Genomic DNA, 26,035 nt, shown 5'->3' with positions numbered 1-26,035 from the left:
TCACAGCCTTAGCTGTATTTGATAGTGCCATAGAGCAAAGAAAGTCCTCATATCTTAGAATACATTGTATCATTTTGTAAAGGTTTATAGATGTTTGTGACATTAAACTTTAAAGAAAATAGGTCCACAAATGTCTTATTTGTAATCACCAGGTTTTAATAGTACCATCAGAATGTTATAGCGGATAGGTCCTCACCTCTTACTTACGTTTTCATTTTTTCAGGAAGGGCAAATGGGATGAGGATGATTTTGAGGATGAAGGAGAAGATGAATATGAGGACATGGAGGAAGGAATTGGAGTGAATGAGGCTGGCAGGGTGGGCAAGGGGTCAACACTGCCCCCCAAGCACTCTAGTCAACAGGCATTTCCATCCCAGCGTTCACAAGGAGCAGAGCGCGCAGGTCTTCCTCTATCAGGACACCCTCAACTGCAAGATCATGGAGACTGGACATATGAAGAGCAGTTCAAGCAGGTAAGGACCTGCTGACTTCCCTCTAAAGCTGGCCATAGACATACAGATTTCACCCTTGTATCGGACAAACAATCGGATGTCCCAAACTTCCGACCTGCCACTAACCATTCCGATTGAATAAAGTAGTAAAAGATCAAATCAGATGATGTTCTGGCCGTGACAGCAATTCTACAAAACTTATGCCGACCAATTCTAGTGACAGACACCCATTGATATTGTCAGGAAATGCATGCAGAGAAATTGTTAGCCGACAAATCTTTTAACCTGTCTGATCTACTAAACGACCGATATGACGGGACAATCAGCACAAAACTTCAGTTTGTGTGATTATATCTTTGCGTCTATGGTCGCCTTTAGGCTCTGGTTTGTTTTTCGAGAAATTTGGCTACATTGCATCAGGACACTCTAGCCAAGAGTTTTAAACCCATGTTTTTTGAGTAAAAAGTTGGTTGATTGTTAATTGAACTTTTTTTTCTGCCCCAACTGCCACAATCGGACCATCCTAGTTCTCTGCATTGCTTGCATTTTACCCTTCACTATAGGGAATATTGTTCAGTTATTGAAGTGATTATAGTCAAATTAAGCATAAACTACTAAAATACGGTTGCCTTGTATAAGCTTCTGTTTTGTTTATTTTTGTTTTTCTTTGTCCACTGTTTCTTAAGTATGCTAACTGTATACAATCTTTTGTATAGTTTGCCCAGCCCTGGATACATATAATCCAATGTGTTGATAATGTGCTTGAATGCCAAAGGACATAATGTGCTGGAAAGACTGGTCTTTGTTGTCAGGTCTTACTAAGTACAAATGTGATATGAGGGGAGTCAGAAGCCTGGGGGAAGAGAGCAGATGTAATGCAGATGGGAGGGGAGTGGAGCTAGATTTGTGCTGGAGGTAGGATAATGAGCTGCTCTTCATGTTCTTTTATTCTTACTGTTTATAAGAAACTAAACATTCCTTTGACCTGTACAAACTGTATGTTTGTGTGTAGAAAACAAGGCATAAATAAACAAATGCATGTCTGGAATGTCTCGGTACATGTATAAATACAGTATTTTGTGGTAGATTCACATTATAAAAGAAGAATTAAATGAAAGTGTTCCCTCCTTTTATAAAGGAGCAGCGTATGCTCAAATTTGCTTATTATTGTCATATAATTTATTTGTATTATTGGGTGATGTCTTGTTCTGTAGTAACCAGACAATGTTTTGTATATTATTATATATTTTTATTTTATATTTTCCCCTTCAGCAGGGTTTATGATTTAAGTTGATGAATCCTGCTCCGAATTGGGTTTACATTACTTCAGACTGCAGTATCTGTTACAGGCTGCTCTTTATGTTGCCATTTTGCTTGTCAGTCTAGTAGCAGGTATTGCGTGACTAGATACTTGTTTATATCACTCGGCTTCCCTTCTCCTCCCCTTGATAATGTCTCTGTGTAGGTTTTTTTCTCACTTCCTGTAATGGGGGGAGGGGGCATAACGGGAGGAGGTAGGGTGTGTCTGAGGGTGGAGAGGGGGGCACTAAGAGGGAGTTGAATGGATGTAAACATTCTGCTGTGTGTGTGTAAATATATGAAATGTGTTCCTTAGGAACTGCTTTTGGGTGAGATCACAATTAAAGGAGGGTTAAGTGTATGCAGAGACCTTAAGCTTGGGAAATATTCAACATGGTGGCAAGCAGTACTGAAAAGTGCGATTGTCTGTTTTTCTCCTTAGAGTGCTTAGCATCAATTCGAGCATTATAGTTGCTTATTATGGATCACTGTTGCCAAAGCTTGTTAACAGAACTGACTAGATTTATATAATCTATTAATATAAAAAGGCTATTTTTTCTTGTACAACATGAAACCATGTATATAAATACAGGTATGGGACCTGTTATCCAGAATGCTCGGGACCTGGGATTTTTCCAGATAATGGATCTTTTCCTAATTTTGGATCTTCATGCCTTACTTATTAGAAAGTCATGTTAACATAAATGAAACTCAATAGACTGTTCTGAAACCACAGGTTGCCTAGAATTGCATTTTCTCATTTAGTTGAATGTAATCTGAAAATGTACAATCTACATTATTAGCACTTTGTAACTTTCCTGCCTGTCATGATTCTGCATTGCTGGCAAGGAAAGGGTTAAAAGTGAAACTGTTTCTTCTGGGAAAGCAGGGAAACCATTTTTTCTTTCCCCACTTCAATTTTTTAGTCTCTAAGAAACCAGATGTAAATTGCTTCCCCAAAACTGCCGGAAACCAGGGCTTGCAGTTATGTTAAAGGGGAACTCCGGCTTCCAAAATTTGATAAAGAGGCCCACATAACACACAAACCCCTAATATACTCATCACATTTACCTGTTTCTTCAGAAAGTATGAATAAATGCCATTTCCTATGCTGAAATCCAGCTGTTTAACAGTTCTCTTTCTGCATCATTTGAAACGCTGGCAGGGAAGGAGGGACTAAACACTGATGTTACAAATTTTAACAACTTCTCCACAGCTTACAGACAACATGCAGGAAATACAAAACCCGCATTGCATTGTGATGTTCCATTCCTTTTTGAAACCACATGTGCAGGGAATTGTGGGGTTTGGAGGATGCAGGCTAAGGACAGATGGCTGCTGATACAAAATAAGTCGGCCAGCTCCGCAAAGTAGTCACAGATCAGCAGGAGAAGAGGGGCTAGGCTTAGGGAGCAGTTCCAAAACATTAAAAATCATCGTCTTTTTCCTTTCATGAGGAAATTTATACCTTAAAACTATGCCGGGTAATTTTTTTTTTTTTTTTTAAATATTGCTCCTAACTGTTCCTTGGTTGCTGTAATTATTTTCAGTTTAGTGTGGGTGATGGCATGCAGTCCTCCCCTGGGACCCACTATTATTATTATAATTATTAATAACAAGTATTTTTAGAGCGCCAACATATTGAGCAGAGAGTCTGCTGGCATCACCCAGGACAGGGCCAGTGTGGTAATTCATGCCACAAACTTTTAGTGATTGTGAAAAAAACAGTTGGCTATATTGAGATGTGTTCCGGAACGATATTTTACTGTAAGGAGTTAAAAGGAAACATGACTGCAAGGGGAGTTTATCCTATTAATGTTTTGGGGGTTACACCTGTTGAGGGCTTCAAATTGTTCTGTGTAATGTTGCCTAAAAGAGGTCAGCACAACTGGAATTTTAAAAGTGAAGCTTGTTGGCTTACTACGTGTATTCCATACAGACTTTTTTCTTTGGCAGTAAAATAAATGTGGACTTGTGTTAAAACTAGAAAAATCTTGGGTTTGCTTATTTTGTGTGCATCTTATTGCTGTATATTTGCATTTATATGTAAAGGGACATTGCCTTGCCCTAATATACAAATAAGGAATCCTGGGAACAGTATGCTGTGTCGTCATAATTTTTAAAGGACTGCATTGAAGATAAATCCTATTTCTAAGCAATACTAAATATGTTAAAACATGTGTATCGTAAAGCAAATGAAAAATATTTGGAAAGAAATGGATATTTTGGTGAAACCACTTTTCCACTCTAATGCTCATGTTCTGCGAGACTGCTGTTTAAAACTAGTATGTAATACAGTAAGCTAAAAGTAGGAAAATTCATTCTTAAAGCTGAGACATACATCTGTTTTGTGCAGACACAATCTCCATCCAAAAACTGTACATTCAACATTTTCAATGGTTTTTAAAGTTTTCTAAATGTAATTGTTATTATTTATGGTTCTTCTTTATCCCCTTTCTGTTCTCTGTTTGTGAAACTTGAAACAATGTAGCAGTAGGCTGCCAAATCAGCTTGATTCTTGTAAATTGTACAGCAAATATAAGTGTCAGAAGCTACCTTAATTAAAGCATATTGGAAAGCTGCGTAGAATTAATTTCCTTTTATTATGCAAAAATAATTTGTGTGAATATACCCTTTCATAATTTCCCGATGTTTGATTCATTTTTTTTTTCTTATTTCAGTTGTATATATATCTATATAAACATACACTCTCAGGCTTTAGCCTGGGTGCTAAATAACCAAATAACCATGCTTGACAAAGGGGTATAGCCCTGAAACGTTGCATTCCTGTGAATAAATACGCAAGGGGTCCTCCCTGCTTGAATTGCCGCGAGTGCCAGTATACTTTTCTCTTGTTCCATTGTGAAGTGATGAACTCTGCTCTCCAGAGACTCTCTGTCTCTGTCTCTCTCTGTCTCTCTCTCTGTCTCTCTCTGTCTCTCTCTCTGTCTCTCTGTCTCTCTGTCTCTCTGTCTCTCTGTCTCTCTGTCTCTCTGTCTCTCTGTCTCTCTGTCTCTCTGTCTCTCTGTCTCTCTGTCTCTCTCTCTGTCTCTCTCTCTGTCTCTCTCTCTGTCTCTCTCTCTCTCTGGTGGAACTGCTTTGTTGCACCCCTTCCTTATAAGCCCCCATTACTTCAAGGTGTTCAGCTTTGCACAATATCTCTTATTAGTGGGGTAGCTAAACAAGTGAACCAGTAATGTACCTAGCGTTGGCATGGCCCAGGTGCAGCCGGGCCATCCGACCCCCCCCAATGCAACCTTTGTTAGAGATTTGGCCATGCACGAGGCTCTGACAGCCCACAATGGGGTGCTGGCCCTGGAACAATCTCACCCCTGGTAGTTTAGCTACTGAAGGGGACACTGGCACTATCTCTTGGGCTCATGGCACATTTGAATTACATGATACTACCATTGCTCTCGGAACAATGAAAATCTATGCTGGGAAACACACATCAGTTGGGTATAATGTGCAACGTTACACTTTGTGTTTTACCAGTGACAATTTTCATTGCTCAGACACAATGGTATTTTCTGAAATCTGTTACCCGCAGATAGCACAGGTTTCCCTTTGGGACATCTCCCTGTGTGCCATGAGTGCAGTGGTGCAGGGGCAATGGGATTTATACACATTGGCAACTGAAGCAGGTGGACTTATTCTGTTAAACTTTAACAGCCCAGATAAATGAGGCACGCAACATCTGATCGGGGGTAGGAATGTTGACTGGGGGAAATCATTTTCATTAGAACATTTATATGGTTAGGCAGTTTAAATGGAAATGGTTTCATAGGGTGTAAGTTGGGGATGAAGTTAGGGGAATGTACTTTTAATAAGATATAAACAAATTCCAAGGAATGCCAGCACTCACGAAAAAGAGTTTAAATGCCTGGGTGCACGATTAGCAAATATTTCATACAAAAGAGAGGCTCCGCACTCACAGGTCTTAAAAGTATCATTAAATTTATTGAAGAGTTCTGGACTAACGTTTCGGACCCCCAGGGCCTTTCTCAAGAAATATATGTAATAGAGATATAAATATATAGGCGTTATGTGACCATATACTGGTCACATAACTCAGAGGTGACTTATAATATCTTTATAAATTTCAGTAGGGGGTACATTATGCATTATATTTTACATTTTGTGTGAAATGCTGGGTGGGGTGGTCGGCGTCCAATTCTGGTCCCCCAAATCGGGCACGCCGGCGTTCATTTTGAACACGGCGGCATTAAATTCACCTGCCAGGGACCCCCTGCTATAAACGACGCGTTCTGACGTCGGAACGCGCCGTTTATAAGGATATAATTTACAGTCTGGTCCAGTAGCGATCCTAGAGGGGGGCGGGCCCTGGTGCGTAACGCGCAGCCGGGCCCCGCCCCCTCCGTATGGTCCACATTTTCAATGGTGCGCGGGCTGCCGGGGGGCCCTGAGGGGGTGCGGGCCCTGGCCCGCTCGCACCCCCTACTCCCCCGGTAGTTCCGCCACTGGTCTGGTCCCATAGAGAAATGACCAGACTGTAGATTTTATAATGCTTGGGACCTGGGGCTTTCCGGATAAGGGATCTTTCTGTAATTTGTATCTTCATACCTTAAGTCTACTAAAGATTCATGTAAACATTAAACCCAATAGGTTGGTTTTGCTTCCAATAAGGATTAATTATATCTTAGTTTGGATCAAGTACAAGGTACTGTTTTATTATTACAGAGAAAAAGGAAATCCTTTTTAAAATGTGGATTATTTGGATAAAATGGAGTCAATGGCATTTCCATAATTCAGCACTGGATAACGGGTTTCCGGATAATGGATCACATACCTGTACCTATTATTTATGGTTCTGTCTGGAAGAACTACTGTAAAGGTATTTTCCCCCCACAGCAGAATGGAATCTGAAATCTTGGGAGAAGAATGTTGCTTGTCAAGAGTAACTTCATTATCCACACCTGCAAAACCTTTAGCAGACAAAATAGGCAGTAACAATAGGAGCAACCACTACAAGAGATACCGGTACCAGGTTTATTTGTATTGAGCAGTGTTTAGTGAACTGTGTGTCACTGAACAATACCTTCTGCTAATGGCTTTGCACACTATTAGTGGTGAAAACAATCTTAAAGGGACAGGTTCCAAATATAAAGATGTTATGGTGGCCATGGACGTTAAAAGGACAGGAACACCAAAAAAATGTGCTTTTAATGAATGATAATATAATGTACTGTTGCCCTGCACTAGTAAAACTTGTGTGTTTGCTTCAGAAACACAACTATAGTTTATAGGAACAAGCTGCAGTGTAGCCATGGGGGCAGCCATCCAAGCAAAGGACACAATACTAGATAACCGAGCAAAGGACACAATACTAGATAACCGATATGTTCTGAAGAATCCTATTGTATAATACAGATCTTATCTGCTGGGTATCCTGTGCCTGTTCTCCTTTTTCCAGCTTGAATGGCTGCCCCCATGGCTACGCAGCAGCTTCCTGGCATCCATCAGTCAGGTTCATCTCATCGTTCACAGTGAAATTTAATCATTGTTTGCAGGACCAAACAAGCAGTTACCCACAGTTTTCCTAACTTCAGCTTTATCGCTTGTAATGGTTTTTTCTTTTATTTGATGGGCAAATTGTACATTTAAACGTTAATTTCAGGATAAGTTTGGTCTCACAATAATGAAAAGATCTTTAAAAAATGTTTAATGTCTATATAGCTACCTTAAGAGAAAACTTGCCAGGCAGTGTTCAGCTGCTAGTCTCCTTTATTGATCAGTGTTGCATGTATCATCTGGTCTTTGCCCAAAGAATGATTAGTTTTGTCCAACATTTCTCCTAACAAGGCCGATTAACATTTGTGTAAAAGCAGGAATTCTGCTAGGTGCACTGGCCCGCTCCCTGTCTGGGCTTTTGTGTAGCTGAGACGTGTGGTGTGTATAGTGCTACTGTGCATATCCTAAACTTTGGGACGTGTGGGATCTCTTTTGTCTCTTAAATTCCAGGTGGAACTGTGAAAGTTATTTTAAATAACAATGTATCAAAGACAATCCTAAGTGAGCCGGGAAATGCAGTAGTAGAATTCATTCTATTTTTTATTTAGGTGAACTGTAGCTGCTAATTAATAGTGTACCAACTGTTGTAACCTTCAACTCTCAACATCCTTCAGAAACTTGATTTCTACTTCAGAACTGACTGCGCTATAAAACTTTGCTTTACCTTGCACTAGTAAAACTTGCAAAGTGAACGAGAGAGACAAGCTGAAGGTGTATTATTGTTCAAGTAATAGGACGCTGAGGTTGACATAGGGGTTCAGTACAAAATACCAGCACTTCCAGGGTGAGGTTTTTGAAAGGAGGGAGTGGCGTAACTAGATATTACTGGGCCCACAGCAAGTTATTTTTCAGGCCCTCAAAATGTGTAGAGGTTGAACTGTTTTACCAATATTTATTAAAAGTGCATATGAGTTAGGGCCTCATTGGGCCCCTATCCCTCCTGGGCCCCCTACAGCCACAGGATCTGCTTCCTCTGTGGTTACGCCCCTGAGAGGAGGATATTACAGTAGTGGGACATAGGAGCACATCACAGCCATCTCTGTCTGTGACAATGGGAAACGGTGCAAAATCACAAATGGGAACACTTTCACCTGTAACTGCTCTGGTTGGTGAGCATTTTTGAGTGGAATAGCATTCTCATGTTTTTGGTCCACTCTGTAAGACCCACGGAAGGCAGTTGGGATGGGGCATGGGTTGATTCTCAACTTTAGGGACTGTGGTTTTGTGCTACAGGCAGTGTTACAAAGAAGTATCTAGGTTTTGCATGTACCACAATTTATTTTTTCTAATGTGATAAATGTATCAACTAAGTTGTAGCTGTGCATGAAAATATTAAAGAAAGAAGAATGCCATTTATATTTGTACCCCCCACTTAGGTTGTGTAAGGTGCATTTCAGTTAGAATATAAGTAAAACCATGTAGTTTGACAAGGGGGTGAACAAATGTTTAGAACATGACTGTTCAGAAATATTTAATAGTTCCATAAGAGTGCTTCTAGTAAGATAAATGCTCCTACATTGTCTGTCTGTGGTGTTCTCAATCTGCAAATACATGTTTTGTGTTTGCACTCTCCAGGAATCATGGTTTGGCATTTTGCCTGTCTGTCTAGTGACTGTTTCCCTTCTCTGGTTTGGGCCTGAGCCATGTAATCTAAAGCTTATCGGTAGCGATCTCATGTGCATCAGCCTAACCATCACTGAAGGTAACATCTGATTCATTTATCCCAGCTGTTAGCTTTATTTGGGTGGAGCTGATTGGCATGTTTAGAAGCACCCTGTGCCAGAAGCTTTTTGCCTCTTTGTACTTTCAATTAACTAATATAACTTATTTTTAATCATAAACGCCTCTCATCATAATGGCAGAATGTTTATACAGGTATGGGAACCCTTGTCCAGAATTGCAGGCTTAAGATATCATGATCCAGGTTTAAGCATTCTGCATAATAGATCCTTTACCTGTATTCTATCACTGACATTTTTTCACCTATTCAAATGTACTGTACTGTTTCGCCTTGACAAAGCTTCTAAGCGAAACACGCGTCGGCGTTCTCTTGAAAATTGATCTCCTTATTTTAACAAATCTGATCCTGAAACAACAATTCCATTAGGGGAATATACTGGATATCTTTATGGGGGCAGGAATTTTGGTCTAAATACTTTACTATACCACCTCTTTTATCTTCCTTCCATTCTAAGGGGCCGTGAGTTTGTGGTTTTTTAGGGCTATTTAGCCTCCTTTAATTGTTAGGGCAAGTTAAATTACAAGGCCACAGCTCCGGTTACCCTGTCCTGCCTTGACTTTGTGGTGTCCCAGGCTTTAGAAACAAAATAGGCAGTTAGTTTTTGGGACAACTCCACCTACTATATTTTCCAATTTCTCTCAACTCTAATCTTGGAATATGACCGAATAACCTTTTAACCCATTCTGAATTTTGGCCATCTTTTTATCAACTCCTTTTTAACCATCTAATTAATTACCAAGTCTCATTTTTTAACCTATTTATTGCACCGCACTTTATTGGTGTAATTTATTGCAATATTAATTTACTATATTTATCTTGTTCAATCACATTCTATATGAATTAATGAATGAATTTACTTATTAAGGGGTGCTATTGGAATCTATTGGTGGGGTAATACACCCATTGGACTTAGAAATAATTAATTTTATCAGCCCTTGGTACTGATTAATTTCACTTTATTTATTTGCACTAGCACTTTACTTAATTTATTAACCAGCACCTTTATTAATGAATTATTATTATCATTAATCAGCCTGATTTTGCAATTCATGGTTCAATTTGACTTGGTATAGGTATAGAAACTTCTATTTGGTGGGGTTTCTTTTTTCTTAGGACTTAAAAATGTGTTTGCTTCAGAAGCTGTAAGTGATGTGGCTTATATGGTGATAAACCAGCTAAGGGTTTCCTAGGCTAGGGAATGCCCAAAAGTGACTGCAATGTTTTTTGTTTTTTTTTGGGCCAGAAGTGCTTTCCAGATCCAACAGGTCATTTTGTGTTCTTTTTCTGCTGGCTGAAAAGTGCTATGGGTTCCTACAGCCTAATGTCATTTATGTAAATAAACTGCTGTTTAGACTTGGTAATGCCTTTCAAGTTTCAGCAGGCCAGTAGGACTGACATTTGCATAGCATACACATTGTATAAAATTAAATTATTTTATGGTTGTTCACCTTAGAATTAAATTTAAAATAATGAAGAGTGTGATGTTCTGAGACTTTGTTTTGTGTTTTTTGAATTATTTAGCTTTTTGTTCAGAAGCTCTCCAATTTGGAATTTTAGCACCTATCATGTTGCTAGGGTCTAAATTCCCCTAGCAACTAGGGAGTTGTATGAATGAATGGCAAAACTAGATTAAGTACTAAATAAAATGAAAAATTAAGATCAATTAAAAACTTGCTTAGAATTTGCCCTTCTATGACATACTAAAAGTTAACTTAAAAGGTGTACTACCACTTTAAGAGCTGAGAAGTATAAGTCAAATGCCGTTCTTTCTCTATACACTTCACTAATGCCACATACAGCAGAAACCACAGAATATTGTGGTGAAATAATATACATATGCATTAAGCATTTTCATATTTCGGTTACTATATATGTAGGTAGTAATAAAGGAGGTTGACTGACATACCTTTTCTAGATCTGTCTTAGCCCATATTTAGTTTATATGCATTTAGCCTTGGAAGACTGCAACAATATATTTTTGATAATTCTCAGTTTGCTGCCCTTCTTTTTGGCATGCAGTCTCGGCTTTCACTTCTCCCTTGGCACTCACTTTATTTCACTTCCTTTCCTTGGCACGCAGTGTCTGTGCTCACAGTCTAGAGTTCATATTCACAGACCCTGCTTAGTGTGTTTTGTGTGTGTCAACAAAAGTGTAGAGAGAGAGAGAGAGAAAATCATTGGCTAATTTGACCAATGAGCAACTTGGAAAAAAGTGTAAATAAAATTAATTACTATGCAGTGGATTTTATGGGTCACTTAATACAGAACTTCACAAATGTTCCGGCACTTTGCAGAGCAATGAAACTCAAACAGCGCTGTCGATTAGTTTTTCTTATAGGTTGACTGGGTGAGGACTTTACTATTATTCAAATGTGTATATTGATCTGCTGATGTGTCCATTAGAAAGGGCAGTAGAATTGTCGAGGGTAGTGCATCAAGCTTGATTAGCTTTGCTGGTATTGTGGAGGCCTATATATTGATCGTTTGTTCTAGTGCATTAAAACATAGTATGTAGGCCTCCTAAAATCAGATGGAATAAAATAACAAATTGGTTATGATTTAACGGCAAGATGCTTAAAAATTGAGATACTAATTCGAGTTAGTGGTACACTTTTGGGGGATCTACCCATACTCTGTAATGCTCATTTAGAGAATAAAAGACATACATGATGGTTATTAGGCTCATGGTAATATCACCCAAGTAATAATGGGCACCTTAAAGTGTAAGCCGCACCATGGCAGAATTGATGTCGTTGATAAACTCTACCAAATTTATGTCTAGATAGATTAGAGATTATATTTTCTCTTGGGGGGGGAAGAGAAAAAATATTACACTATTTATAATGTCCAGATATTTGTGTTAGTGAGATAAATCAAGCCTAAACTGGTCAGAAAGCCCTGCCTACCTGAGCTTGCATTTAAAAGGTCCTTGACACAAAGGGAGTAAAAAGAGCAATGGAGATGATTTCTGTCACAGACGGATTCTACAGTGCATTGTATTTTTTGCTCTACAGGAAAATATCCAAAGTTGAATGTGCTCTACATATATCAAAACCAAAATGTAGTTTGTCTAATAGATTTAGTTTTGTCAAGGTTTCATTACAAAAAAAAATGCTGCAGTGCCTTTGTCCCTTCTGCAAGTTTTCTTTCTCACTCTCTTCTCTCCTCTTTATCGCCTCCTATTGAATTTCCTGCTTTGCAGAATATTTATTTATTTATTTTTGACTCATTTGCATGCCACCAAATTGCGTGCAAGAGTTTAGAACCCTAGTCTATGACTATGCTTCCTCTGTGGGTTTGGTTGATCCGCCTGCTATAAACAGATCCTAGTCTAACCCCACCCGCACTTTCCAGAATCGGAATAGCAGTGGGGCTTATTCAAAAGTTTTCATATATTTTAAATTGTACTGTAGATTTAAATCCCTCCTGTGCCATGTGTTTCAGAACTGCATGCAAATGCTATCTGTGTGTTTGCTGTTTCAGAGTGGGAGCAGAACGGGTTCTTTGCTCTTCTGCTGACATTTTGGCTTTTGGCATTTTGTAAGTAGCAAGTCCATTAGGGTTGAAGTTCTTTGTGAAAGAGACATGCAAACTAGGGTCTGGGAATGAAAGGGAACAGGCGATTAAGAGGCATGACAAATTGATGACATCCTTATTTGGGAATGGTGGTCTCAGGATTCTGTTGTCCTTCCCCTTTTAACAAAGAGCACGTGGAAGAGGGCATAACCCTTGCATACTGGGGCCAGATGAGTTTCATTTGATGGGTGGTTGTTCTCAATTTACAACAAGCTGACGGTGTTAAAGAATGGTGTATACAATTCAGGAGTCGAATGGAAAACAGAAATTTGGACCATGTCTGATAAAGTATAGCAACCAATTAGAAATTTGCTTTTAAGCAGGCAATTAGTAAGCGCTGATCTGTTCCTCTAAGGTCTCACAATTATTGCAATGCTCATGTAGCCACAGAGTTAAACATCCCGAAATGTCCGGAACTTCTCATTTTGTTCTCACTAGAAGGAATTAATCGTAATCAAAGCTGACTTGGTTACCATTAATTCCTTCTGGTGAGAATAAAATAAGACATTCCAACCATTTCAGTATGTCTTAATATATTGCTATGGGGCATCTGTTCTGTCTTCTCAAAGTTAGATGGTTAATATAAATGGTTTGTTGATCTTTGTGTTACTAAACATGGGGAAAAAGAGTCACTGAAAGGAGCACTTGCTGTTATTTATTCATTGTGCTCCCACACACTGCTATGTATACTACTATCTGAAAAATTAACATTGTATAAGCTGCAAAGAACAGCTTCTGTGTAATTGGCATTAATGATTCATGTCATGGGCTACTGTTTAGATATCCAGAAAACATTTCTTATTTTTCTTGTTATTCAGCAATTGTGTTTGTAAGGAAGCTTTTTTTTTTAGCACCTTATGACAACTTCAAATCTTACTTTGCAGCCTCTGCTTTCTATCTAACTAGTCAAAGTGCAGCACAGTCCTTTTCATTGTGTTTATTTTAAACATTCAGTGTAGTTTGGCTTGTGGCCAAGGCATGACGGCGTATTGGAACATTTTGTTACCAACTAAGTATAAATAGTTCTTTCTTAAATGATTCGTATTAGTTATATTATAATGCTTTACATTAATGATTTATTTTTAATGATCTTATTATATTAATTAGAGGGATTGAGAGATCTTGGCACGGCAAACAAAAAATCTAATTTATATTTTTATCAAAACGGCATGTTTTTTTTTATAATAAACTTCACTCTGAGCTCAGCCATGTCCTTTTGGTTCTAAGAATTCCCCCCCTTGATTGCAAGCTCTGATAAGCATAGACGTTTTATATTTGTATATGTTATGTCCTGCTCTTGTTGTAGAGCTCTGATGGTAATTTTTTCGTCTGCCATAACAAATCTTAGAATTGGGTTGGATTTTGTTGTATGGATAATGCGTCTTCATCGTATTACTAATATTTAAGGTTTCTTCTTGTATATACCGGTAAGTGTATATAGGATTTAATTGTCTGTGCAAGCACCAGGACCTGACCTTTTACTGGCTTTATTTTGAAGAATTTTTGAGAATTGCCTGATTTTGAGGTTTTTTTTTTTTTTTTGTTGTATTGAATGCACAAATAGTAAAAACGTATGAGCAACTTCAAAGTATTTTGTGCTATGCAACCTTCCAAATTTATTTATTGATTTTATTCCTTTTTTTTTTTTTTTTTTTTTAGACGTCAATTTTTTTAATCCTTCTTTAGTTTAGTGACAGTAGCTGTTAAAGCTTATTTTGTTACACTGTTTGCTTGTCAACATGCCTAATGCCTAACTAGTGGCTTTAATGCAACATGCCGTGTTAGGGCAATGGCACATGTAGTACTCACTCACCCAAAGCATCCGCAAATACCTTATAACTACATAAGAATGGTCATTGTGAAACATATTTTTTTCTTAGGATTAAGCTGGAACATTTCATTTATAGTGTTGCATGATTTGATCTCCATTTTACTGAATTAAAAGTAACAATAACACCAAAAATTAAAATAGTTTAAAGGAAGGACAATATACTATAATGTTGCCCAGCACCAGTACAACGGGTGTGTTTGATTTAGAAACACAACTACAGTTTGTATAAACAGACTGCTTTGTAGCCATGGGGGCAGTCATTCAAGCTGGAAAAGGGAGAAAGGGCACAGAATACACGGCAGATAAGCGATGAGCAATGGGATTCTTCAGGACATGTACTACAGAGCTTATCAGTTATCTACTGTGTATCCTGTGCTTGAATGGCTAACCCCCATGGCTACACAGCAGCTTGTTTATATAAACTTTAGTTGTGTTTTTGAAGCAAACACACCAGTTGTACCAGTGCAGGGCAATAGTACGTTATATTGTCATTACTTTAAAACACTTGTTTTTTGATGTTGCTGTTCCTTTAAAGGTACTTTTAAATGCTTTGTCACTTGTGGGTGAGGCCATCTCCCACACTACATGTGCTTTTGTCCTTCGTGTTACATAACATTACCACAATCTAGCAGTAATAATTCTGCTCCAAATCATGATTTTGATCACTGCAAGAAAACGTATAGAAACCATAGATAAATACAGTGTTTCCTGTTTGGATGAGCCTGCTAACCCCAAAATCCAAACATTAGTCATGGATCTGCAAGATACAATGCCTGGTTTTAAATGGTAAGGACGACGTGCTTATGCATATTATCCCAGTAAGACCTGAACACTGTGAGCGATAATTACTTGGATAAAAGTGCTTACTAAGGAGTGTTCACATTTACAGACAAAGTCTGCGCTAAGCAGTTTATAACAAATCTGTGTTGTCTGTTTGCCTCCGTTAAATTGTAATTCATATAATTTGTTGTGTATTTTCTTTTAGCACTGCACTTTGCATTGCGTTTTAAAGCTGCTACTGATTTTCCAGCACTTAAGGGCTATTCCACACGGGGAGATAGCGACGCGTTTGCGGTCGTGGCGACAAAGCGCCGCGACAGTCGCCGCGACCGGCGCAGGCGACAGTTTTGTATGGGTGCCTATGTAAAAACGCCTGTGCTAACCACACGAGGCGATGCGCTTTTAAACAGTCGCCTGAAAATGCCTCGCCAGGCTTTTTCAGGCGACTGTTGAAAAGCGCATCGCCTCGTGTGGTTAGCACAGGCGTTTTTACATAGGCGCCCATACAAAACTGTCGCCTGCGCCGGTCGCGGCGACTGACGCGGCGCTTTGTCGCCCGCGACCGCAAACGCGTCGCTATCTCCCCGTGTGGAATAGCCCTAAAGGAACAGTTCAAGTTTAACTTTTGTATGATAGACAGGAGTATTCGAAGTCAGTCAGTTAAATTTAAAAAAACAAGAAAACTGAAACCTCAAACAATCTGCATGCTTTTCATTGCCGTTGTCAGTGCTCCCAACAACCAGAAAGCTTTTCAGTTCAAGCTGAAAGTGTTTGAAGGTGAACAACACCTTTAAGACTATAACCCCCATATGTAATAAAAGGCTCTGTTTGCCCAGGAGCAGTAACCCATAGCAACTAATAAGTTTGTTTTTAAACAGGTGACCAGTAAATGCTACCTGCTGATTGGTTGCTATGGGTTACTGCCCCAGGGAAAACTCCGTGCCTTTTATTACATAACCCCATAAATGCGCAAAATATAAACCCTAATAATTCTTAAAAAAGTATGCCAAATATATAATGAAATCCAGTTGTTGCATCTTTAAAGGAACAGTAACACCAAAAAATGATAGTGTTTTAAAGTAATGGAAATATAATGTAGTGTTGCCCTGCACTGGTAAAACTGATCTGTTTGCTTCAGAAACACTACTATAGTTAATTTAAACAAGCTGCTGTGGCGCAATGGCGGAAATTGAAAAACGTCTATATGGCACAGGTTAAAGGGATACGGTCATGGGAAATTTTTTCAAAATGAATCGGTTAATAGTGCTGCTCCTGCAGAATTCTTCACTGAAATCCATTTCTCAAAAGAGCAAACGGATATTTTTATTTTCAATTTTGAAATCTGACATGGGGCTAGACATTTTGTCAATTTCCCAGCTGCCCAAAGTCATGTGACTTGTGCTCTAATAAACTTCAATCACTCTTTACTGCTGTACTGCAAGTTGGAGTAATATCAACCCCCTCCCTTCCCCCCCCCAGCAGCCAAACAAAAGAACAATGGGAAGGTAACCAGATAGCAGCTCCCTAAGGCTAAGGCCACACTAGGCGATAGCGCCGCGATTTGACTCGCGGCGACTTTTCGCCGCGACTTTTAAGCCGCAATCGCTGGGGAAACTTTTGCGCTGGCGTCTATGGGGAATCGCGAAAAATCGCCAGCGTAAAAACACACGCGGCGATCTTTTTTCTATTGTCGCTCGCAATCGCTTAGCGAGGCAATTTCGAGCGACAGTAGAGAAAAGATCGCCGCGTGTATTTTTACGCTGGCGATTTTTCGCGATTCCCCATAGACGCCAGCACAAAAGTTTCCCCAGCGATTGCGGCTTAAAAGTCACGGCGAAAAGTCGCAGCGAGTCAAATCGCGGCGCTATCGCCTAGTGTGGCCTTTGCCTAAAGCTGGCCATAGACGCAAAGATCTGATCATACGAATCGAGGATTCGTACGTTTTTTGAACAGTGTGTGGAGAGTCCCGACATTTTTTGTCCAGCAGGACTGATTTATTCTCTTAAGTTGGATCTTTCTAGGAAAATGTTGCCTTCTCTAGTGACTGTGGTTCCAGGTGCAGGGGCATGAAGTGGATTTTGGTGCTGGAGAAATTCAGGGGAATGTACTAAAAGTCAGTAACAGAAAAACTATTCACAATGCAAAAAGTTATGCCTTTGTGCAAAAAATTTTGCTTTGCGCAAATTTAATTTAGCTTTTGCGAACCCGTAAACTGTTTAGCGACCACTTCCGACAGTGGAAGACCGTTTGAGAATTTTAGAGTTCGAGCCAATGCACAGTAAATTCAATAAAACTTCTTTCTGAAAAAGTTATGTTTGCTCCAAAAGATTAAGACACCTTCAAGCACTTCTTAAAAGTGCGCAATTAAAATTTGCAATGCAATAACAGTTTAAGGAACAATTGCGACATTACATTGCGAGATGTGGATTTTTATTCTTTTTGGTGCAAATTGTTTTTCTTTTTGCGACTTTAATTACATTCCCCCCCCATAGACTCCTCTTGGGGGTTATTTAATAAAAGGCATTGCATTTGCCCAGAAGCAGTAACCTATAGCAACCAATCGGCAGGTAGCATTTACTTGTCACCTGTTTAAATGCAAACATCATATTGGTTGCTATGGGTTACTGTTCCTGGGCACACTCAGTGCCTTTTATTACATGTGGGGGAATGTTTTCGCACTGGGGCTGACACCTGGTTCTGTCCCAGGTAAAGTCACAGGTGAAGTCAGATGCCCATGGAAAGGCTGATTCTCACGTGTTTATCCAAAGGCAGAAAATTCAGCCTTGTATGACATTACCAGTATATGATCGCAATAGCATATTTTTTAATTGACAGTGTGTCCTTTTGTTGCTATTCAGTGACTAGGCTGTGTTTAGTGTTGTGTTTCTATATGTGTTGTACAAAACCCTTTCCCCCTCCCCTAGCTATGGGTGACTCTTGGCTCAGGAATTCAGATTATTAGTGTCACATGTCCCTGGATATCCATGCCCAGTGTTCATGCTTGCACAGTAACTCTTGCTCACTCAGCACAGGGCAGAACACCGCTCACATGCTCTACAACAAAATGATGAGTATATCATGAGTTTTGTGAGGTGACAGTCGGAGGAGAATTACACCAATGCAATCTGATAGTGTACCTCCTTCCCCAATTCTGATAAGTTTTATTTTATCAAATAACATAGAAACCATGGATAGTGGTTGGTAGAGTATAGTAATTCAGAGAGAATATCCCAGAGGCTAAGGACCAAGTTAGACAGTGGGTACAGTCCATGTCGTGTCATCTGCATGGACCATTATGACCGGATTAGCTCATGAACTGAATGGCCAGCTCAGTCTGGTTTTGTTCACCAAATAATGAAGCAACGGTCCACTTATTTACTAACAGCTTCCCATGAGTGCTCACTCAACCCAGTTTTTGGGTTAACAGTGCAAGATACTGTGTGAATTGACCAGTTGTTCAATGTCCTAACTATATTTATCAACAATAGAAAAAGAAAAGGAAACTCCGATGACCAGTCAGATGACTAACTGTTGTTGTTGCAGGTTGGTCACACAGGCTGTGCATTTTGTGCATGGGCCCAGTTTTCCTCTCTGGCCCAGCAACTTTCAGACTGAGACAAGATGCAAACCAAGGTCATAAAATGTACATTGGCGCAATCCCGTTGTAATTATCGTCCTTAAATATGTTAAAAATGTGATTTTGTTTCTTCTGATGTATTGAGGGAGGTATGGTTGTCCTCCTCTCTAATTGTAGTGCTAGACTGTGTGTGTGTGTGTGTGTGTGTGTGTGTGTGTGTGTGTGTGTGTGTGTGTGTAATTATAAATGGCTTAGTGATGTCATCCATTATAGATGGTGAAGTCCTTTTTGTCACATGACTCACTAAAACGTATTTATTATAATAAATAAAAGTACCCTTTGTTGGAAAATATGAGGATATTACAATTCCATGACTGGTATAAAAGCATGAGGCTGAAGACTGCGAAACTCCTTGGTGACTTATAATATCCTTATAGTTTACAATAGGGGGCACTTTATACATTATATAATACACAAAAGCCATGAATATCCTGTAAATTATATCCTTATAAACGGTGAGTTCTGATGTCATTTCTGTCACATGACTCATTGAAATTATAATAAATAAAGTACCCCCCAGTTGCAAAATATGAGGATATTAGAAGTTACCTCGGAGTTCCATGACCTTCGGTCTCGTGTTTTTATATGGTCATGAAACTCCTCGGTAACTTATAATATCCTTATATTTTCCAAGAAGGGGTACTTTATTCACTATATATTTGTGTATACATAATGTGTGTGTTTGGCCATACATGGGTTATGTATGGGGCCCACTGATGGGCCTGCCCATCAGAAAATCGATGTAGTGCTGTTCTAAAAGAATGCTATTTCTTAAGATACAGATGTGTCTCTTTGGAGCAGTACGAATTATTAAGATGCCTTCTTCCCAGCAGTATAAAAAAAAAAGTTCTTTATACTCCTCATGCCTACCGCAAATTTCCTTTTTGTTTTCTATCCGTATGTATTAAGTGGGATTTTGTAACTTCTGATTGGCAGGATGAGTTGCCAGTTGGACAATTTTCATGCTGTCAGCTAGATTCTCTCTGAATTCACATGTAAGCAAAATTGTATGTGTTTCAGCTTACTCAGTTTAGCTATTTTAAGCCATTGTAGCTTTTCAATAAAGGGTATGATGGAGGAGGGGGAAGACCTTTTTTTTTTTTTTTTTTTTTCTTTTAAAGGGAAGAGGTGACTGACTGTTGCATATTGCAAATACTAAGTAAAAGTATAAAAGGATATGTAGTTTTGCATCCATCCAGTGTATCAAAATCTATATTTTGTCCTTAACACAAAGACACTAATAGCATCAATAGCTGGTCACTAGATCACTTCCTGTGCTGTGTAGTCAAGCACAAACTGCATAAATTACTGTATGTAATATCAGAACTGTCCTATTACAGATGCTTTTGTACTGAACTGACTGTGTTTATAGCCGGAATGCTAAACTACACCTTCCAGCTTCCCCCTGACCAGATGTCATAAAACACAAAGATGTTTTTAATGCATGGTTTGGGGGACATAAAACCCTGGACCTTCTGCTTTGGAAGTGCTGTATATTATGAGTTCATTTTGTTAAAATTGTTGCTCATGCATTATTCCACAGATATGCCTGGTATATTGTGTGCTGTTTCTACAGTTAAACTTGCTAGACCTGTGTGTCTGAGAACAGGCACTTTGAAAGGAAAAAAAAAGACAATACATTTTAATAGATTGAAGGGATTACATTCAGCTTTATTTAGTCTATTGACGTATTAGCCAAGAAAATAGATATAAAATACAGGTTCCCCCTCCCCTACAGAGAGTAAATGAAATTCATAAACCAGGTAAGTCAGATGTGTTTTTTTAGAGCCTGGTGCCCAAGGCAACATATCACACGTAATATAGCTAATAATATGTAGTTACATTACACAGGAATGTGATTGGAGATGTTTCACAACACCAACCACACCCGGCACCTTTCAGACTTCCATTTTTAATTGCAGAGCAATCACCTTGTTAATCTGGATATGATAGTGTCTTTAGGTATAATGCCAGGAGACTGAGTATCCCAAGTGAATGTTTAAAGGGGACCTGTCACCCGAAAAAAAAATTCCAAATCCTATTTTATCACATTAGTCAAGCAAAATAAACTTTAATTGCACTATATAAAGTATTTGAATCTTGTTTCCTTCAGTCTGGAAACTCATAATTATAGCAAGCAGGCAGGAGCCATATTGTGGACACTTATTAAGGCAAGCCTTGCATCATCTCAGAATCTTGTTTCTGCACCAGAGTGGGGGACCCGATGTCCATCCCCATGAACTAGTTACACAATTAAATGGTAAAGAGAACGGGGGCATGTGTGGAGAGCAGTGACATCTCGTAAGTGCTGAATGGAAAGTGAAAGTAATTGTCTGCCCCACCTCTATGCCTAAGGCATAAAGGAGGGGCAGACAATATTTGATTGACAGCTGATATTTTTAAACGAGTTTAAAACAGCTATGAATACATTAATAAAAAAAAAGAATTTGGATTTCATGTTTAATTTGAAAAGGACTTTTATTATACAGATTTTTATGTCTGGGTGACAGGTCCACTTTAATAGCTGCAGTGTAATTGTGTTTGAGATTTGCCCGTTAGTTAGATTATGGGGCAGGCAAGCAGTGTTTAATTGTTTCTTGTAGTATGGATGCAGCAGATTGTGAATTCTGTTTAGCACTGGGTAACTCTGTGCTATAAGTTTTGTATGGATATGTATTGTATGCTTGAGAAGATATGACTCCATCAGCTGGCATGTCAGAATGCCCTAACCCTATCTTTCAGCTTTTGATTAAAGAGTAATAGCATACTTAAAGGGCTTGTTTACCTTCCAAACACTTTTAGTTCAGTGGTTTTCTAAACAAAGACTTTCTAAAAGAAATAAAAATAAACGTTTTTTCAATTGCTTTCCATCTTTTATTTTTTACCCTTTTTTAAGTTTAGAAGTTTCTCTCTAGTGTTTGTCTAGCATCTCGGTGATCCAGGAGCAGATTCTGAATTGTTAAAATGTACTACATTTAGTTGATATAATTAGTTGATACATTACTCAGCAATATCTGTGTAATATTGGCAACTATTGAATCAATTCTAACAGCTCAGGGATTTTGTTCAGCAGGGACAAAAGATAACAAATGTAGCAACTTGGAACCGTTACAGAGTCTGTAACCCCCCCAGAGCTGCTTTTGAAGGTGAACAATTTAAACTTTACACTTCAATATTAGAAAACAGTCACAAATAGAAAGTAATTAGAAAAAGTCTGTATGTCTGGTGAACTATCTGAAACCAACTGAACTGGAAAAAGTGTTTGACGGTAAACAACACCAATACTTTTTAGTAGCACTGTAATCAACAAAAACACACATTACAGAAGGACAGTTTTCAATGAATTCTCAGGGTATTTTTTATCTCTGGCCCTGTAAAATAACTGGCTATTACCATTTCTTTTTAACCAGCATTCTACAAGGCTGATGCAGATATTAAAACAAGTTTTCACATGTTTCGCTTGGCTTAACCTGAGGGTTGGGGGTCACACATTTTATATTTGGATTAACAAGTATGGGATATATGATTTGGATATTTTAGAGAGGAGTTTTCTCTGTTGCTAGATTTGTCTTTTTGTGCTTTGCTTCTCTGTTAAGCTGGCCAAAGATGTAAAGATTTTTAAAAGATCTTTTCGTAATTGTAAGACCATGATTATCTCGAAACGTGCATTTAAATGTACGATTTGTCCATCAACTAAAAAGACCATTTTAAGCAATAGTGCCAGGAAAACTGAGGGTAGCTGCCTGCTTGGCCCTGCAAACATAGATATATTGCACTGGGAGTGATACATTTTTTTTTAAGCTGGCCGATCAATTTTCTGACAGATGTTGGACGAAAAATTGTAAGATGCACAATCGTTTGATTCCCACTAACCTCACGATAATTTGACCGATTGGTCGGATTGCACTGAAATCAATCATTCACCAACGAAAAATCTTTGTCTATGGGGACCTTTAGTCTTGACTACAGGTATCGTTGAACCAATGTAGAGTTAAGGTGGCAATATCATGATCAATATGTGGCCAAATTTAGATCGGGCAGGGGTAAAAATACAGTTGAATTGCGGACTGCATCTGTTCGTTGATGTGATCCGACCGCCCCTATACCTGTCGTTATAATCAGCCCGATATTGCCCATATCAAGTTGGCCATATTGGGGAGAGAGCAGCTCTGCTGGCGAAAACGCCAAATGAGCGGATCTCTCTATTTATGGCCAGGTTTAGTCAGCTCTTTTCCAGACAAGACTCATTTCACGCAATGCCTTGCTTGTTCTGCAATTATCAGGCCTGTAAAGGAGAATCTCTGAGCAAGCAAGGCATTGTGAGAAATGTAATATCAGCTTAAGGGGAACTTGCTTTATTGTTACAATGCTACTTAGTCAGGATCAGCCGTGCAGGATTAGTAGGAGACGGAAAAATAAAGCTTTCCTTAGCAATTAACATTTATAAACTCTTAGAAATTGTCAAAAAAACTTTAATGCATGTATATGTTTGCTTTCATTATATAACTTCCATTTATGTTTGGTTTACAATCAGTGATGAGTGAATCCGTCCCGTTTGCCTCGCCAACAAATTTGCAAAACGACAGCAAATTAGTGTAACGCAAGTCAATGGGCGCCAAAATTGTTTTGATGCGTGTCCTTTTTCTTGTGGCAACTTTTTTGTTTCGGCAATTTTTTTGTCTCTGCAACTTTTTTTGTCCAAATGCATTAAAGTCAATGGGTGTTTCTTTCTTATGGCAACTTTTATGTCTCGGCTTCAATTTTGTCTCAGCAACTTTTTTGTTGCAGCGAAATTTTTCGCGGCATATTTTTGCTGCAGCTTTGGGAAAAAATGTGCAGGTGGCGAAATGCAGAAATTCAGTGAAAGAATTCGCTCATCACTAGGTACAATGCTACAGAAAAACATTTAAACTGTAAAAAAAAATTGGACTGTTATAATATAAATAATGAATAACAGGTTTCTGGAAAATTGATCCCATTTTACCTTGATTCCTAATAGTACATTTCCTACAGATTTTTTTTCCCCTCTTTTTTTTGTCCTCTGCCAGCCTTTTTAACATACTGTGTATGGCTACTTTACACCTTCTTCACTCACATCCCACCCAGTATGTCTCTCTCTGTAGCTGTATCTTTTTCTCATAAGTCGCCTCTCTCCCCTTCTCTCTGTCATTAACACTATACATGAGCTCAATGGACTTTTCGTCAGCAGTGTCCAGTGCTACTGCATTGTATGTTTGATTTACCTGTGTATAATATATTGGCGTAACCAAATGGGAGTTTGAAGTAAAATATATTCTGTACATAATAAATGCTTTATATATTTTCCTAAAACACTTTATTGTTGAATGAAAAGTGACAGTATAGGCCTTTTATTGTTTTCCTCTAAAAAAATCTAATGTTTTTATGTACAATGCACCATTTTCTGCAGTGCTGTATGTTTGCTTTTCTCCACTGTTCCTTATGAACCCTGTGCCCCTCCCTTTGTTTTTCTTTTTGCTCCGACACCCGCCCCCTCATTTGGCTGATGCGACAGCAGCTCATTAAATAATTAATCCAGGGGAAGTGCTATATAGCCATTCTCATCTCTTATTTATCTTGGCTTTACCAAAGGGTGGGTACGGTTTAGAGCTTGCAGAGTGACATGAGGAGGAGCAGTTACATGGCAGAGAGCTTTCTTTTATTGTAAGTCAGCCCCCCATCCTGGGAAAGTACTTTGTTCCTGGAATAAAAGACTATTTCTGTTTTTAAATCTTGTAAGAAAGAGTGGAATGTGGAGGCTTGTTTTATTAATGGCAACCGACCGTGGGGCTGGTCTTCTTCTATTTTTTGTGTCTAATGGCAGAAAAACATAACACCCACTTCAGAGGGCAAGTTGCTGTGTGAGCTTTAGGGAAGTTCTAATTTCTTTTTCGCAAAGTGGGTGAACCTCCCAACTAAAACATCTCAGAAAATTACACACACACGCCCATATGTGCAAGGGGGCACGGGCAGATTCAGGGAGATTAGATCTGCCTGTCCGCCCGGCCCATGGGTATGGGATCCGTTATCCGGAAAGCTCAGAATTACGGAATGGCTGTCTCCCATAGACTCCATTATAATAAAGTAAACCAAATATTTAAAAGTTATTTCCATTTTCTCTGTAATAATAAAACAGTAGCTTGTACTTGATCCAAACTAAGACATCATTAATCCTTATTGGAAGCAGAATCAGCTTTAGGTTTGTCTAATGTTTACATGATTTTCTAGTAGATATGAAGATCCAAATTACGGAAAGATCCATTATCCTGAAAACCCCAGGTTTATTTTATATATATATATATATATATATATATATATATATATATATATATATATATATATATATATATATATATATATATATATATATATATATATATATATATATATATATATATATATATTATTCCAAGAAAGACCAGCAACACCAGGACGTTTCGGTCCACGCAGGGACCTTCCTCATGGCAACCATGCTCATATTCCCAATCACCATAAATACCCAACAACAGGAAGTGACATCATTAGCAATTAGTGACTGCTGTGCATTTTTCAAAAAACTTTAAGAACAATTTTAAAGTTAATAATTAAAAGACCAACAAATGCCAATAATATATTCATAATGCTACTTGGTGCAATACCATGTGTACCACCCTTAATATGTTATCATAAAATGTTAAATATGTGCATGAACAATATGTTCAATAAAATGGTACCTGTGTTTTAAAAGTAACAGTGTAGCTATAATCCTTAATGTGTAATGGCTAAAAGTCATATAAAAAACAATTACAAATGCCCCAATATATATGAGCTCCCTTAGAGTCGGAAATAAGTTATATAATCCTAAAACAATTGTGGGAAAAATTCCCATTCTGGTCAATCACTTTTAGGGGCTCTTATCTAGGTCTGAGGCAAACAGACAGCATGCGTACTATGTACATGGAACAATAGAACACACACACCGTTGGCAGATAAATTAATTCCTTACGTTATTGCACTTATATGTTGACTACATAGGGAGCTCATTCACTCACAGGAAGCAGCTCAATGATAATGAGCTATTCAGACCCCTCGGGTGAACACAGTTCAGTTTATATGTCCAAAATGCTTCTCTCTGTAATAAAGCTTGATCAATGTTGCCTCCCCTTGGTAGATCTGCAATACAATCAATA

The 26,035-nt window shown here is 38.5% G+C and overlaps 1 protein-coding gene across 11 annotated transcripts in view; it reads left to right on the top strand.

Annotated features, from left to right (window-relative positions):
* The window catches only part of arid3a.S (AT-rich interaction domain 3A S homeolog), a 57,019-nt gene that overhangs the window by 12,489 nt on the left and 18,495 nt on the right, over window positions 1-26,035 (top strand). For all 11 annotated transcript variants that reach the window (XM_018236768.2, XM_018236729.2, XM_018236775.2 and 8 more), the window contains 1 exon segment: window positions 224-473. In XM_018236768.2, the coding sequence (XP_018092257.1) occupies window positions 224-473 (250 nt within the window).

This window comes from Xenopus laevis, chromosome 1S, assembly GCF_017654675.1.
Source record: "Xenopus laevis strain J_2021 chromosome 1S, Xenopus_laevis_v10.1, whole genome shotgun sequence".
In the NCBI taxonomy this organism is placed as follows: Eukaryota; Metazoa; Chordata; class Amphibia; order Anura; family Pipidae; genus Xenopus; species Xenopus laevis.
Note: the sequence above shows the minus strand (reverse complement) of the source record. Positions and strands in the feature narration are given on the sequence as shown.